The 15,074-nt window shown below is 40.0% G+C and overlaps 1 protein-coding gene and 1 long non-coding RNA gene across 2 annotated transcripts; one reads left to right on the plus strand and one right to left on the minus strand.

Moving 5' to 3' along the window:
- Positions 1-415: 415 nt before the first annotated feature.
- LOC106452470 (receptor-like protein 12) lies at positions 416-3,060 on the minus strand. Its single transcript, XM_013894598.3, has one exon. The coding sequence runs from the start codon at positions 2,958-2,960 to the stop codon at positions 528-530; it is 2,433 nt and encodes an 810-aa protein (XP_013750052.1). The 5' UTR covers positions 2,961-3,060; the 3' UTR covers positions 416-527.
- A 4,487-nt stretch (positions 3,061-7,547) lies between these two features.
- LOC125582041 lies at positions 7,548-9,483 on the plus strand. The gene is made up of 3 exons (XR_007319869.1): positions 7,548-8,103; positions 8,430-8,487; positions 9,227-9,483. It is a non-coding gene; the product is annotated as an uncharacterized LOC125582041 (long non-coding RNA).
- Positions 9,484-15,074: the final 5,591 nt, after the last annotated feature.

Below are 15,074 nucleotides of genomic sequence, written 5' to 3' on the forward strand. Positions count from 1 at the left end.
CTTAGTATTTTAAGAAACAGTTTATTAACTTTTTAGTTGAAAATTAAGATGAAAATTAAGAAACAGTTTCTTATATTTTTCTAAGAATCTAGTCCTAAGAAACCGTGGATAATGATGCTCTAATGTTTTCATAATTTCATGTGGGTCATCTGACCACTGTGGCAATGAATTGCCTCCGCCACTGATCTTGTAGTCATGGATAAACTTTTTTTCCAGGTTAACAACAAAAGCAAACATACATATCCATGTGGGTTTCCAGAAGTAATGTAACTTGGTTTCGCATAGCAGATAGATCAAATCTACTAAAGCTTCAGGTTTTCAAGTTGTTTATATCTTTGTTGTTTTCCATTGTTATATTTATCTTACAGCCGCTATGCTATTTTCCTCTATATGTTTTTTGTTAACAGTTGCTGGATACTTCATAAATATAAAGTTTATAAATCTTTTAAACTCAGTATAAACACGAAGAAGAAGACGTTGGACAACATACAATTTACAAATGCTTAGAGCAACTGCAGCATATGAGATTAACGACCACTTATGGTGTTTTTCTTGGACCAAATTTTATGATAGTATGAAGTGAAGATATGTCCGATCACCAATCCACAAAACACACCAGGTCCATAGGCTATTGCAGCTGCTACCCAGCTGAACAATTCTTCCTCCGGCTCTGACAGTTTCTCAGGTTGCTGTGATGTAGGAGGTGAGACTTGGATTTTTCCACAGATTTCTTCGAGGCCGAAGAGTCTATCGTTATCCGAGAAGGAAGAACAGTTTTGCCTTTGAAACTGTGTGCCTCGTGGCACTAGACCTTTGAGAAGGTTGCTTGAGAAGTTCATGTATGACAGAGAGGAGAGTTCACCAAGATCTTGAGGGATTTGACCTGACAGCTTATTACGCGATAGGTCTAGTGTCTCCAGCTTTGTCAGATTTGCCAAGGATCGTGGGATATGGCTTGTGAAGGCATTACCTGACAAGTTGAGAAGATGCAGTTCTTTCAAGAAAGACAAAGATTCAGGGATTTTGCCATAAATTTTGTTTCCAGAGATATCAATGGCTCTGAAGTCTTGTTGGATCCGCTCAAAGCTCAGCTCCACTCCTTTACTCACCATTACCATCGAGTTACGATAAAAGACTGAGTCATTGATGATATCTGCCATGTATGGATCATCTTCTTCCCTCAATATGGTCATTCCACGCCAGCTGGAAAAACAATAAGGAAGGAGGGTTCCGGTGAAGTCATTGTGTGAAATATCGATGATTCTTAGACTCTGAAACCCAACGAACACATGGTGATGATGCAACGTCCCATGGAATTCATTTGATCTCAGGATGAGAACATGTAATGACGGTAGAGACCCCAACCATGATGGAAACACGTCCTTGATTCTGTTGCTTTCCATGTTCACAAGTTGCAAAGCTTTGCAGTTGATCAAAGACTTTGGAAGATTTCCCTCGAGCTGGTTACGGCTGACGTCTAGTGATCGTAACTCGATAGCATTGGCAAAGATATCTGGAAGTGTTCCGCTGAAGCTGTTATTGCGGAGAATCAGGTCACTAAAAGAAGCAATGGAATCCTCCAAGCATAGAGGAATGGAGCCGTTGAAGAGATTGTTGGACAAATCTAAGAAGCTTAACCCTTTAGTATTGCAAATCCAATGAGGGAATGGTCCTTGAAATGAGTTTGAATTCAGATCCAACGCTTGGATCAGTGTTTCTTGTGAAGGGTTTTCAAAGCTGCTGAGAAAGTTGTTAGAAAGTGTCACTGTTGTCAATCTCCATAAGTAAGCTGGTACTTGGCCTTCCAAGTTGTTGCTGGCAAGATTAAGAGTTTGGAGATTGACTAACTTTGATATAGATCTAGGGATATGTCCACTGAAATTGTTTCCGCAAAGATTTATCTCTCCAAGGTTGAGAAATTTAGATATGGATTCGGGGACTAAGCCTATGAATATGTTACTAGCAAGGGATATAATTTCTAGCTTAGGAGACGAAGAAGAAGAAGAAGATGTATTCACAAACTCTATAGGTCCTATGAATTGGTTATCATCCAAATAAACCACTTGTAACGAGGGAATTGTAAACAAGGATTTAGGAAAACACCCGAGAAATGAGTTTGCAGCAACATCAAAATGCTCTAAATTATGGTATACACTCATGTCAGATGGAAGCGTGGATGTGAAGTTATTAGAGCGGAGACTAATATGATAAAGCTTAGTTAAATTGGCGAATGAAATAGGAATGGCACCATTTAAAGTGTTTTGACTAAGTGAAATGACTCTTAGGTCGTTAAGTTTTCCTATGGAATCTGGAACTTGACCTACCAAATGATTAATCGAAAGCTTAAGTTCTAAGAGGCTAGAAAGGTTTCCTAGTGAAGAAGGAATCCCTCCTGTGAGCTCATTTGCCGCAAGGCTAAGGTATCTAAGCTGGTTTAGTTTGCCTAATGAACTTGGGATTGCTCCTATGAGAGTGTTAGCCCCAAGTTCAACATGTCTTAGCCGCTTTAGATTGCCTATTGAAACTGGAATCTCACCTACCAAATTATTATGAGAAAGGTCAATAAGTGTGAGACGAGAAAGGTTTCCTAGTGAAGAAGGAATCTCCCCTTGGATGTCACAGTAACTAAGGTGTAGGTGACGAAGATATTGGAGTCTGAAAAGGCTGCTGTTAGTTTTGAAAGAGCCGTTTAGAAAGGTTTCAACAAGGTTGAGTGATATCACCTGACCAGATCTATCATCGCACGTGATACCCTTCCATAAACAGCAATCAGTACTGCTCTTATTCCACGGATTAGGGCCAAGCTCATCAATCGGAAACTCATCTCTGAATTCCAAAAGAGCCTCTCTCTGGTGGTGGAGACAAGAGTGGGGTGTAGTAGAAGAAAGAGTGTGGATTATGAGGGAAAAAAAGATGGAAATGATACCAAAAAAGCAATAACAATGGCTTCCAGTCATCATGTTTATGTTTGTGTTGTAACTGTAAGTAATGTGTTATGTTGTAGCTTCACTCGATCTCTTTAAGAAGAAGAAACTGTTTGGTGTTGGCTTGACTTGGCAAGTTTTGCGTCAACTCATTTAATTCGGTTGATTCACCTTCCCATCCCTCTATCTTTTATTTTTTTGGAACATCCCATCCCTCTATCATAAATGAATTATGCCACTTGCCTTGTAATTTTCTACATAAATATTCACTTATTCATTGTGTTAGCTACACGAACTATTCTATTGGTCGCATTGATAACCATACCAGCAATAACATGCGTGTTAACTACACACATGATTTGTCTTATTGATGTGTCTTGTTGTCTAACAGCGACATGAACTATTTAGGATTAAAAAGAAAGGGAACTTTAGAATTGTTAGTTTAGTAGTCTGCTTTTGAGCAGAAGAACAAAATTTTATATACATATCATCTATTTAATGTGTAGATGTACTGTCAGCGGCGGAGATATTAGTATTACAAACAGTTCGCATTCATTTAGTTTTCAATTTAGCATAAGAATCAAACTTTTAGACTTTGTGTTCTGCATGAAACAGTTAATTTTTATTAGCTTTATTTACCCTAAGTAAGTATATTATCGTTATTCAAAGATCTCTAGACTGTGTCCATCTGAAGAAAACGGTTTGACAAATCAAAAGATATTAAAATCAGCTATTAACTATCCAGAAGATATAAGGGGACAACTCCGGCGACATACAGTGATGGCGATCGTCGTCACTCGTCGTATCGTCAATTGTCTCATGAGAGAGAAAGCTAGTGAAGGCCAATTACCACGAATGGCCCGTATGCTCATTTGATAATTGTAAATTTATATGATTTTATAGTGAGCACTTAATATACAAATACAGTAGAACCTCTATAAATTAATAATGCTAAGATTTTAAAATTTTATTAATTTACAAAGATATTAATGTACAAAAGTTTCATTTTTTAGATTTTTTTTCTATTTTTATTAATAAAATAAGAAAATATTTGATTTTACCGTATATAAATTATTTAAATTTTAGAAATTTGACTTTCATATTATTTTATTATCTTATTTGGTGTATATTTTATGTTTCATAGAATTGTTATGTGATTTTCGATATAATTTTACTAAATATTATCAAAATATATTAAAATATTAAAAAAATAAAAGTATTTTCATTGTGGATATAAAACCAACAATATAATGTTTAGTTTGTAATTATATAAAATATATATAGAGATAGATTATTAATTTATGATTTTAATGGGATTATATATTTACATGGGAGTTTAAAAATATTATTATCTTATTATTTTATCGATTTGTGTCATATTTTACACCGGCCCAAGTTGGGATCGACGAAATTTATTAATTTATAGAGATTATTAATTTATAAGTATTAATTTATAAATGTTCTACTGTATATAGTCTATATTACATTTTTATTGTGGTTTAGTTTATCTACTAATAATAGCAATCCTAATTAAATCTAAAGGCTGTGAATTCCAAAAGTTGTGAATTCCATTAAAATTAAAAGGTTATGTATTTATTTAAAAAGTTGTGACTATTTAATATGAAAAGTTGTGACTTTTCGTGTAAGTATCATTTCAAAAAGAAAGCAATCCCAATTAATTTCAAAGCTCGTGAATTCCACTTAAATTGAATGATTATGTGTTCATTTTAAAAGTTGTGACTATTAAAAATGAAAAGTGGTGACTTTTCATCTAAGTATCATACTATCATTTCAAAAAGGACAAGTTTTAGATTGAAAAGATGTGACTATTAGTAATAGTAATCATAATTAATGTTGAAAGGTTGCGTTGTTTCATTTTTTCATTTTAAGAGTTACATTAGTTTAAAAGAAATTGTTAAAATGTAGAAGTACTATATTTTCATCTTTAACAATGTGTTTTTTCATCCTTAAAACTTCATTGATTTAAAAGAAATAGCCAAAATGTCTCAATGTAACTTTTTTATTTTAATATTGTGTCTTTTCCTCTTAAGAGTTATAATGATTTAAAATTAATTGTCAAAATGTATAAATTATATTATTATTTTATTAATGAATAACTGTTAATTTTTTTGTTGGAGAATAACTGTTTTTAACTGAATCTTAAAAAGATGCATTTGTTAATTTTCAGTTTAGAATTTTGTATTTATTTTTTACCATTTTAATCATGAAAAGTTGCATCTAACGGTTATGAACATTGATATGAAAAATTGTGTCTATTGCTTATGTCTCTCCATCCTATAAATAATGTGTTGTGGAATACTTGGCTATAATTCCATTCTTTTCCTATATCTTTAACCGATACATTTTGTATTTTTTATTTATCAAATGGGTAAATGATCAGCGTAATTCATCATTGAAGGAGTTTAATCGACCAGTCAAGAAAAAAATAGTTTAAGCAAACGAAGTTGATAATTCATATTCAATTTCCAGTAAAATAGATTTGCCTTCAAAAGTGCCATGAGTGTCTAATACATATCTGCATATCCATTATTCCATTTTTTTTTTTTTTTTTTTTTTCATTTCCAAAAAAAAAAAGGTTAAATTGCATGTCTTATGATTTTGAGTTAATTGGCTAAATATACATGAAAGTGAAGTAAATTAAGTAACTACCATACAGACTTGATTATTCTAATTACGTTTGAATATATAAATTTATATATCTTTTATAGGGAGCTCCTCATTGTCGCCATTTTATGGTAAACATAGTGTATTCTAAAATTTCAAATTCTTTAACAAACATAGTGTATTATCAAAACAATTGTATGATTTTATCGATTAAGTAAATTATTTTTCTATGCTACTAAATTCTGCTGTCATGTATCTATTTGATAGACCATGACAAGCAAGCATTATATGTTGTCGGCGGCAAGTATCTTAGTAATACATACATGTTAGTTTTAGTCCGAAGATAAAGCGATGTTTAGTGAGTATAAACAATTTTTCATTTACTTGTTTTCAAATGATTTTGGATAGTTAAAGAGATAATGGAAAAAGCAATTCTTAGAATGGCTCGTACTGTTTTTTTTTTGCTTGGCTAAACCCAAAATTTCACTTAGTCAAAAAACAGTTGATGCAAGAAATTTGTTAGCATGTGGTAATCTAAGTAAAAATAAAGTGAGGTATGTGAGTTTTCAAACACTTTTTACCACTAGAGATAAAATAGAAATCTCAATTACTGTTAAAAGTTGTATTTTTATTTTATTTTAGAAGTTCAATTGATAGTTAAGAGATTATCAAAATATTGAAAAACTGCTTCTTTTCATTTTAGAGATTGAATTGATTTTTTAAAAGTTATCAAAATATTGAAAAGTTGTGTCTCTTCGTTTTAGAAGTTGCATTGATTCAAAAGAGGTTGTTAAACTATTAAAAAGTTGTGTTTTTCATATTTTCGGTATTTGTATTTTAGATATGTTACATTAATTTTTAAAAAGTTATCAAAATATTAAAAGGCTGTGTCTTTTCTTTTTAGAAGTTGTTTCGATTCTTAAGAGGTTATCAAATCATTTCATCTTATAGGTTGCATTAACTTTCTTATCAAAATGTTTAATGATGTGTCCTTTTATAATAATAATAATAATAATAATAATGTTTTGTCATCTTTGTGTGTTTTTAAAAAAAAATTAGAGGTTGCACTGATTCTTAAGAAGTTATCAAAATATTAAAAGATTTTATTTTTCATCTTAAAGGTTGCATTGGTTTTAAAAAAGTTGTCAAAATATGTATAAGCAATTATCATTTTTTTAAGGGTGTATTTGTCATTCTAAATTTTCAAGAGGTTATTAAAAACGTCTAAAGATATGACTATTCATTCTTAAAGTTGCATACATTGTTAATGAATTGTCTTTTCTTTCATTTCCATATCTATTTTATATACATTTAAATAATTTAAAAAGTCTTTCTATTGTAAAAGTATATTTTAAAAATAACTACCTATAAATTGTAAAAATGTGACTATTCATATAAATATTTGAAAAGTTTTTAAAATAGATAAGGTGTCTATTATAATAAGAGTGTTTTTTTTTAACTAATGTGTCTGTTCAAATTATATTGTAAAAGTGTCTTTTTAAAATAACTACCTATAAATTGAAAACATGCGATTATTCATATAAATCTTTGAATTTTTTCTTTTTTTAAATGTCTTTCTATAATAAAAGTGTTTTTTGAACTGATGTGTCTACTCAAAATATATTATATCATTTTAAAATAACTATCTATAAATTGAAAAGATGTGATTATTCATATAGATCTTTCTAAATCTATAAATAGTCTTTGTCATATGTTTTTTAAAGTAAAGTTTTCACTAATCTAATAAAATGGTGAAGAAAAAAAAAAAATCTTTGTACAGCTATCTAATTCAAAATTTTAGAAGATATTAAAATAAAATGTTGTCAACAAAAGATATTAGAAAGGTTATTCGTATTTGGAAAACAAACCGTTTCAAATTGGAGATTGACCAAAGCAAACAAATGGTTTACAAAAGTGATAATCTAGAAATCTATTATGAGACTCTAGGTGAAAGATACTGTAATGACCCTAAATGTAATGACCCCAAAAATTTGACCCAAACTATTCCCAAAGGCCATTTTGCCTTTCTTTGAGAGAGAGAGAGAGAGAGAGAGAGAGAGAGAGAGAGAGAGAGAGAGAGAGAGAGAGAGAGAGAGAGAGAGAGAGAGAGAGAGAGAGAGAGAGAGAGAGAAGAGGAAGGGAGAAAGCTCACCTGAGCTCGTCGCCGGAGCAACTGTGTGCCGTGGCCACGTTGAGCTCGTCACCATCGTTCGCTGCAGCTTAGAATCGCCGGAAACCGCCATGCAGTTAAGCTTAGTTTCGTCCGTTTAGTAATTCGCCGATAACTCTCTAACCGTTGCGAATCTCGTGCATCCAAGACCATCATCGTGTTCCTCTCGTCAAGACGAAGCCGTAGACACCAACCACGCCTCAATCGGAGCCCGGACGAGGCCGCACGCGCCTCCCGAAGATTCGCCTCGGCGCGCGCGTGAAACACACGCGCCGCCGCCGTCCGCCGCAACTCCGCCGCCGGACCACCGTCCTCCGCCGCAACTCCGCCGCCGGACCACCGTCCTCCGCCGCAGCTCCGCCGTCGCCGCCGGCCAACTTTCCGGTAAGCCACCGCCGGATCTCCGCCGTTGCCGCCGGTGACCGCCACCGGTGACTCGCCGTAGACTCGCCAACTCGGCCGAGTCGACCCGGTGAGTCAACTCGGTTGACTCGGTTAACCGGTTGGTTAGCCGGTTTAAATTGATTTCAATTCGGTTAGGTTAAACCGGTCGGTTAAAATCAATTGGAAATCGGTTAGGATAAACCGGATTAATTAATTAAATAATTAATTAAATAATTGATCTTTGACCAGCGGGTTGACTTTTCCGTAAATACCCGTTTTAAACCGTTCGAAAGACGTTCTGACTCGAAATTTCGATCTGATTTCAGATTTGGAGTCCATTTGAGCAGCTGGAGTTCATATATACCACTTCTCTTCATTGCTAAGGTGAGGGCTACTCCGTTAAATCCCGAGCTAGTTTAGTACTACCATTATGGAAAGTTTAGTTTCGAAACATGGATCCGTCTCTTTGAATCGAGTCTGTTTGAGAGTCTTGGTTGTTCGTTATTGATATTGATTGTTAAACCGGAAATAGGATAATAGAGGATTCAACGGTTGATTGAAATGATTGCTGCTAAAAACTGTTAATTATATATATGTATATTTGTTAGTCCATGTGTTGAGATTGCGGGGTGCATAGGTATCTGCACTAGGCCGCGGAATTTGCGGGGTACAGAGACGTTTGTACTAGGCCGTGTGATTGCGGGGGCACATGACGTCTGTGCTAGCTACGCCTTGTTTGAGAGATCGCGGGGTACGGAGATATCTGTACTAGGCCGTGTGTTTAGCGGGGTACAGAGACGTATGTACTAGGCCGCTTGTTTGTGGAGATTGCGGGGGTACAGAGTGGACTACTGTACTCACGACGCTGTAGAGTTATATATATATATTTATATCCTTATGAGGAAATGCGGTATGTTATTATCGCATTGGTTGTAGCGTGTCTAGTCCACTAGACATATGTGATTGTTCTGTGTGGTGTAATAGACACCGTGTTTGCTTCATGCTAGAGCTAGGCCTACATAGTTGTAGTGCTATGAACTGAGTCAGTGGTTTGCGGTTTAGCATCCCATACCTCACTGGGCGATTCCCCTGTCGCTCACCCCTCCTTCTTTCCCCCTTTCAGGTGAGACCGACGAGCAGGAGTGATTATACCGGACCGGTGCTTTTGGGCTTTTACTACTATTGGGCTTTTGGGCTTCTATCGTTTTATCGCTTTTATCGTTATCGGGCCTCTAGGCCTTTGGGCTTTTATCGTTTATGTGATTTCGTATTTCGGACTCTCGGTTTATGTCGTACTTTATGTTTCAGATTTTATTTTATATTATGGAATTCAAGCGTGGATGTTGACTTTCAAATATTTATATATGGATATTTCAGATATTTGTACTTATCGAATTATTTTTACTATTTCGAAAGTGACGGGTGTCACATTTTGGTATCAGAGCGGGTTCCGTCCCGGCTCCGACCCGGGATGGCGATCTTGGAGACCTTGGTTTATTCGGTTTAAACGATTTTAGACGATTTCAAAATATTTTCGGGGATTTGGGAACTTTGAAAATAAAAATAAATAGCACCTTTCCTTTCGGTACCACTCCTTCTTAAATGTTGGTATCCACAGATCGGCATAAGTTAACTTTTTCGCTATTCTTTCAGATGGCGCCCAGGAAGAGAGTTATTCGTACTCAGACTGCCAGAGTTGCTAGAGAGGCTGAAGATAAGCATGTCCAGCCCGCAGTTCCGCAGCAGGCGGCTCCGCCTATTGATCAGGATGCTTTGAGACAGATGGTTCAGGATGCGGCTAGGCAGGTTGCACAGGAGACAGTCCAGCAAGCTGCCCAGGAGGCTGCCCGAATAGCTGCTCAGGAGGTTGCCAGACAGATGGCTGCAGTACAGCAGGGTCCGCAGATTCGCATGCAGCAGGCTCCACCAGTTCAGGTTCAGCATTATCATCAGGTTCCACATCAGCCGGCTCCAGTCCAGCAGTACCCTCAGGTTCCTGTTCAGCCGGTTCCAGGAGTTTTTCAGGTTCCACCGCCGCCACCTGCTTTCCCAGTTCAGGTGCCCGAGGTTGATGAGACATTTATCAGGGTGTTGGGACAGATGAAGTATGTGAGTTTGGAGCATTTCACTGGAACGACGGAACCTACAGTTGCTCACGATTGGAAGCACAATTTGGATAAGTGTTTGAAGACCATCTCGTGCCCACCAAGGCTCAAGCTAAACATCGCTGAGTTGTATTTGCGCGGAGATGCATCAATCTGGTGGGATGGAGTGAGATTGATGCACCGTGGCGAGCTGACATATGATGATTTTCTTTACGCGTTCAACAAGAAGTATTTTCCGAGGGAAGCTTTGCATGAGAAGAAGAATGATTTCGAGCATTTGAGGCAGGGTGCAAAGTCTGTCAGGGAGTATGAGCGGGAGTTTAACCAGCTCCGCAGATTTGTGGGTAACAACATAGATGAGGAGGATCTGATCAGGAGGTTCTTAGATGGGATGCGAGTAGAGCTTCGTGGTAGGTGCAGTGTGGTTACCTACACCAGTTTGGAGGATCTGGTAGAGAAGGCGGCTGTGCAGGAGAAATGTATGGGTGAGGAGCAGAAGTTCTCCAAAGCAGTTCAGCCTAAGGCAGGAGGGGCTTCGGGGTCGCAGAAGAGGCCTTGGGAGCAGACTGTAGCACCCCGTTGTGGGCGTTGTCGTCGCCAGCATTTTGGAGAGTGTCTCCAGTGCTTTAACTGTGGTCTGGTTGGGCATATCTCGAAGAATTGTAGGAAGCCGCCACGTACTCAGGTTGCAGCGCCAGCAGCAGCAGTAGCACCAGCAGTGGCAGCGAGGAACTGTTACGGCTGCAACCAGCCGGGTCACATCTACAGAGATTGTCCGAGGAGAGGCAATGCAGCGCTTCCACCACCACCGAAGCGTCCAGCCATCGCTCCACGGGCTTTACAGTTGGAGATCCCCAGGGAGTTGAACCGATAGCGGGTATGTGACTTTTTCATACTTGTTGTGTTTGAGTATTTTGGTTTGTGGTTGTCATGTGTAGTTAGCAAAATCTCGTGTAGGATCGGTTTCGGTTGGAGGAAAGTCAGCTCACACTTTATTCGACACGGGAGCCTCTAATAGTTTTGTGAGTCCACGCTTAGCCCAGTCTTGGCCTTTTCGGGGTGTCTTCGAACCGAAGGCTAAGAAGATTCAGACTGCCGGCACGGAGAAGTTGGGAGCAGTCGGCATTCATCGCAATGTACCAGTTTTTCTTGGAGGAGTTGAGTTTCTCGGAGATTTGACGGAGCTGGAGATGAGCTGCTACGATGTTATACTTGGAATGGATTGGTTGTCACGACATCAAGTAGTACTGGATTGTCCGAGAGCGAGAGTCCATATCCCCAGAGCAGAAGGGAAGATCATATTCCAGGGGATTCAGACGCACCATGGAATTTCCATTGTCTCCATGTTGCGCGCAGATGAGCTACTGGAGAGAGGAGCAGAAGGATTTTTGGCGACCATTTCGATGGTTAAGGAGGATGGTCAGCAGGAGCTGCATGACATTCCAGTGGTTTCCGAGTACGAAGACGTTTTTGAGGCTTTAAAAGGGCCGCCACCAGCTAGAGCAGACGTTCTTGCGATCGAGGTGGAGCCAGGAGCAACACCAGTTTCACGAGCCCCATACCGCCTTGCACCAGCTGAGATGGCGGAATTGAAGAAACAGTTGGAAGAGTTATCAGATAAGGGATTTATCAGGCCGAGTACTTCACCGTGGGGAGCACCAGTGTTGTTCGTGAAAAAGAAAGATGGGAGTTTCAGACTTTGTATCGACTATAGAGGTCTGAACAAAGTGACCATCAAGAATAAGTATCCGCTTCCGCGTATTGACGAGTTGTTGGACCAGTTGCAGGGAGCTTCTTGGTTCTCTAAGATTGACTTGGCATCGGGATACCACCAGATTGCGATAGCTGATGGAGATGTGCGGAAGACGGCCTTCCGTACACGCTATGGGCATTATGAGTTTGTGGTGATGCCATTTGGATTGACGAACGCACCGGCAGCGTTCATGAAGCTTATGAATGATGTGTTTCGGGAGCACTTGGATAAGTGTGTGATCGTTTTCATCGACGACATTTTGGTTTATTCTCGGAGTAAAGAAGAGCATGCTGAGCATTTGAGGATTGTGCTGGATAAGCTTCGGGAACACCAGTTGTTTGCCAAGCTGAGTAAGTGTAGCTTTTGGCAGAGGAAGATTGGATTTTTGGGCCATGTGATTTCAGAAGTAGGAGTTGCAGTAGATCAGGAGAAGATTACCGCCATTTCAGAGTGGCCGACGCCAAAGAATGCTACGGAGATCCGCAGTTTTCTCGGTTTGGCAGGGTACTACAGGAAGTACGTCAAGAGTTTTGCTAGCATTGCAAAGCCGATGACAAAGCTGACGGGCAAAGACGTCAAGTTTGATTGGTCAGACGATTGCTCGAGGAGTTTCACTGAGTTAAAGCGACAGCTGACCCATGCGCCCGTTTTGGTACTCCCGAGGCCAGGGATACCATATGAGGTTTACACTGATGCGTCAGGCACTGGTTTAGGATGTGTATTGATGCAGGAAGGTCAGGTCATTGCATATGCATCACGTCAGTTGAGGCCTCACGAGGTCAACTATCCTACGCATGATTTGGAGTTAGCAGCAGTTGTATTTGCACTGAAGATCTGGAGATCATATTTATATGGGGAGAAGGTGAAGATCTTCACGGACCATAAGAGTTTGAAATATATCTTCACTCAGGCGGATTTGAATTTGAGGCAGCGTAGGTGGGTCGAGTTGTTAGCAGACTACAACCTGGATATTGCTTATCATCCGGGAAAAGCTAATCAAGTAGCAGATGCCTTGAGCAGGCGCAGGAGCGATGTTTCAGGAACCAAGGAGGTTCAAGAGTTTACTAGGACACTTGCTAGTCTCAGATTGTGTGCCACTACCGTGGAAGGTGAGGCAGTTGGCCTCGAGGCTGTGGAGCAAGCAGATTTGTTATGGAAAGTGCGTAAGGCTCAGGATGCTGATAAGGCTTTGTGTAAGCAGATCGAGATTGAGAGTATTGGATATCATACAGCTTCGAGTGGGATGTTCATGTATCGGAACCGGGTTTGTGTGCCTAATGATGAGTTGTTAAAAAAGGAAATCTTGCAGCAGGCACACCACTCGCGTTTCTCTATTCATCCAGGAAACACCAAGATGTACAAGGATCTCAAGCGTTATTATCATTGGCCTGGCATGAAGAGGGATGTTGCTTCATTTATATCGCAGTGTCAGACGTGTCAGATGGTCAAGGCCGAGCATCAGGTGCCTAGCGGGTTATTGCAGAACCTGCCAATGCCAGAGTGGAAATGGGACATGGTAACTATGGATTTTGTGACGGGGTTGCCAACCACCTTAGGTGGAAAGAATGCCATCTGGGTAATCGTGGATAGACTTACCAAGTCAGCCCATTTTCTAGCTATTAAGAAGACGGACAGAGCTGATCAGTTAGCACAGACTTACATCAGCGAGATTGTGAGATTGCATGGAGTTCCTGTCAGCATTGTATCAGATCGAGATACAAAGTTTACGTCCGAATTTTGGAGAGCCTTCCAGAAGGCGCTTGGGACGAAAGTGCATATGAGTACGGCTTATCACCCGCAGACAGACGGTCAGTCAGAGAGGACGATTCAGACTTTGGAGGATATGCTTAGAGCTTGTGTTTTGGATTGGGAAGGGAGTTGGGCAAAGTACCTACCCCTAGCGGAGTTTGCCTACAATAATAGTTATCACTCGAGCATTAAGATGGCGCCATATGAGGCCCTTTATGGTAGGCCTTGTCGCACACCGCTTTGTTGGACCGAAGTGGGGGAGCGACGTGAGATAGAACCTGCAATGGTTCAAGAGACAGTTGAGCAGGTTGAGATGCTTAAGATACGGCTTAGGGAAGCCCATGACCGTCAGAAGAGTTATGCAGATAAGCGGCGTAAAGATTTGGAGTTCCAGGTTGGCGACCTGGTATACCTGAAAATGAGGACATTTCAGGGAGGATCTAAGACTCGGAAGCTGAAGAAGCTTAAACCGAGATATATGGGACCATATCCCATTTTGGAGCGAATTGGAGCAGTTGCTTACCGATTGGATTTATCCGAAGAGTTATCAGATTTCCATGACGTGTTTCATGTTTCTGTTTTGAGGAAAGTCGTGAGAGAACCGGAGCTCATTTTGCAGCAGCCGCCCAGTGACCTTGGTAGGAATTTGCGTGCGCCGTGTCAGCCAGTAGAGCTATTGGATCGCCAAGTGAGAGCAGATGATGGTATGATGACTATGTTGGTCAAAGTTCGTTGGGAGAGAGATGGTATTCAGGAGGAGACTTGGGAGTCCGAGCCCCAGATGAGGATTGATTATCCGGAGCTTTTTCGGGTTGACATTGGGCATGACAGCTTATGAATTGAATTCGGGGACGAATTCCTTGTAAGTAGGGGAGAATTGTAATGACCCTAAATGTAATGACCCCAAAAATTTGACCCAAACTATTCCCAAAGGCCATTTTGCCTTTCTTTAAAAGAGAGAGAGAGAGAGAGAGAGAGAGAGAGAGAGAAAGAAGAGGAAGGGAGAAAGCTCACCTGAGCTCGTCGCCGGAGCAACCGTGTGCCGTGACCACGTTGAGCTCGTCACCATCGTTCGCTGCAGCTTAGAATTGCCGGAAACCGCCATGCAGTTAAGCTTAGTTTCGTCCGTTTAGTAATTCGCCGATAACTCTCTAACTGTTGCGAATCTCGTGCATCCAAGACCATCATCGTGTTCCTCTCGTCAAGACGAAGCCGTAGACACCCCCACACCTCAATCGGAGCCCGGACGAAGCCGCACGCGCCTCCCGAAGATTCGCCTCGGCGCGCGCGTGAAACACACGCGCCGCCGCCGTCCGCCGCAACTCCGCCGCCGGACCACCGTCCTCCGCCGCAACTCCGCCGCC

Source organism: Brassica napus, chromosome C2 (genome assembly GCF_020379485.1).
Source record: "Brassica napus cultivar Da-Ae chromosome C2, Da-Ae, whole genome shotgun sequence".
Taxonomy (NCBI): Eukaryota; Viridiplantae; Streptophyta; class Magnoliopsida; order Brassicales; family Brassicaceae; genus Brassica; species Brassica napus.

Excerpts from the sequence above, each read along its gene's own strand:
- LOC106452470 (XM_013894598.3), bottom strand. The coding sequence starts at position 2,960 with ATGATGACTGGAAGCCATTGTTATTGCTTTTTTGGTATCATTTCCATC.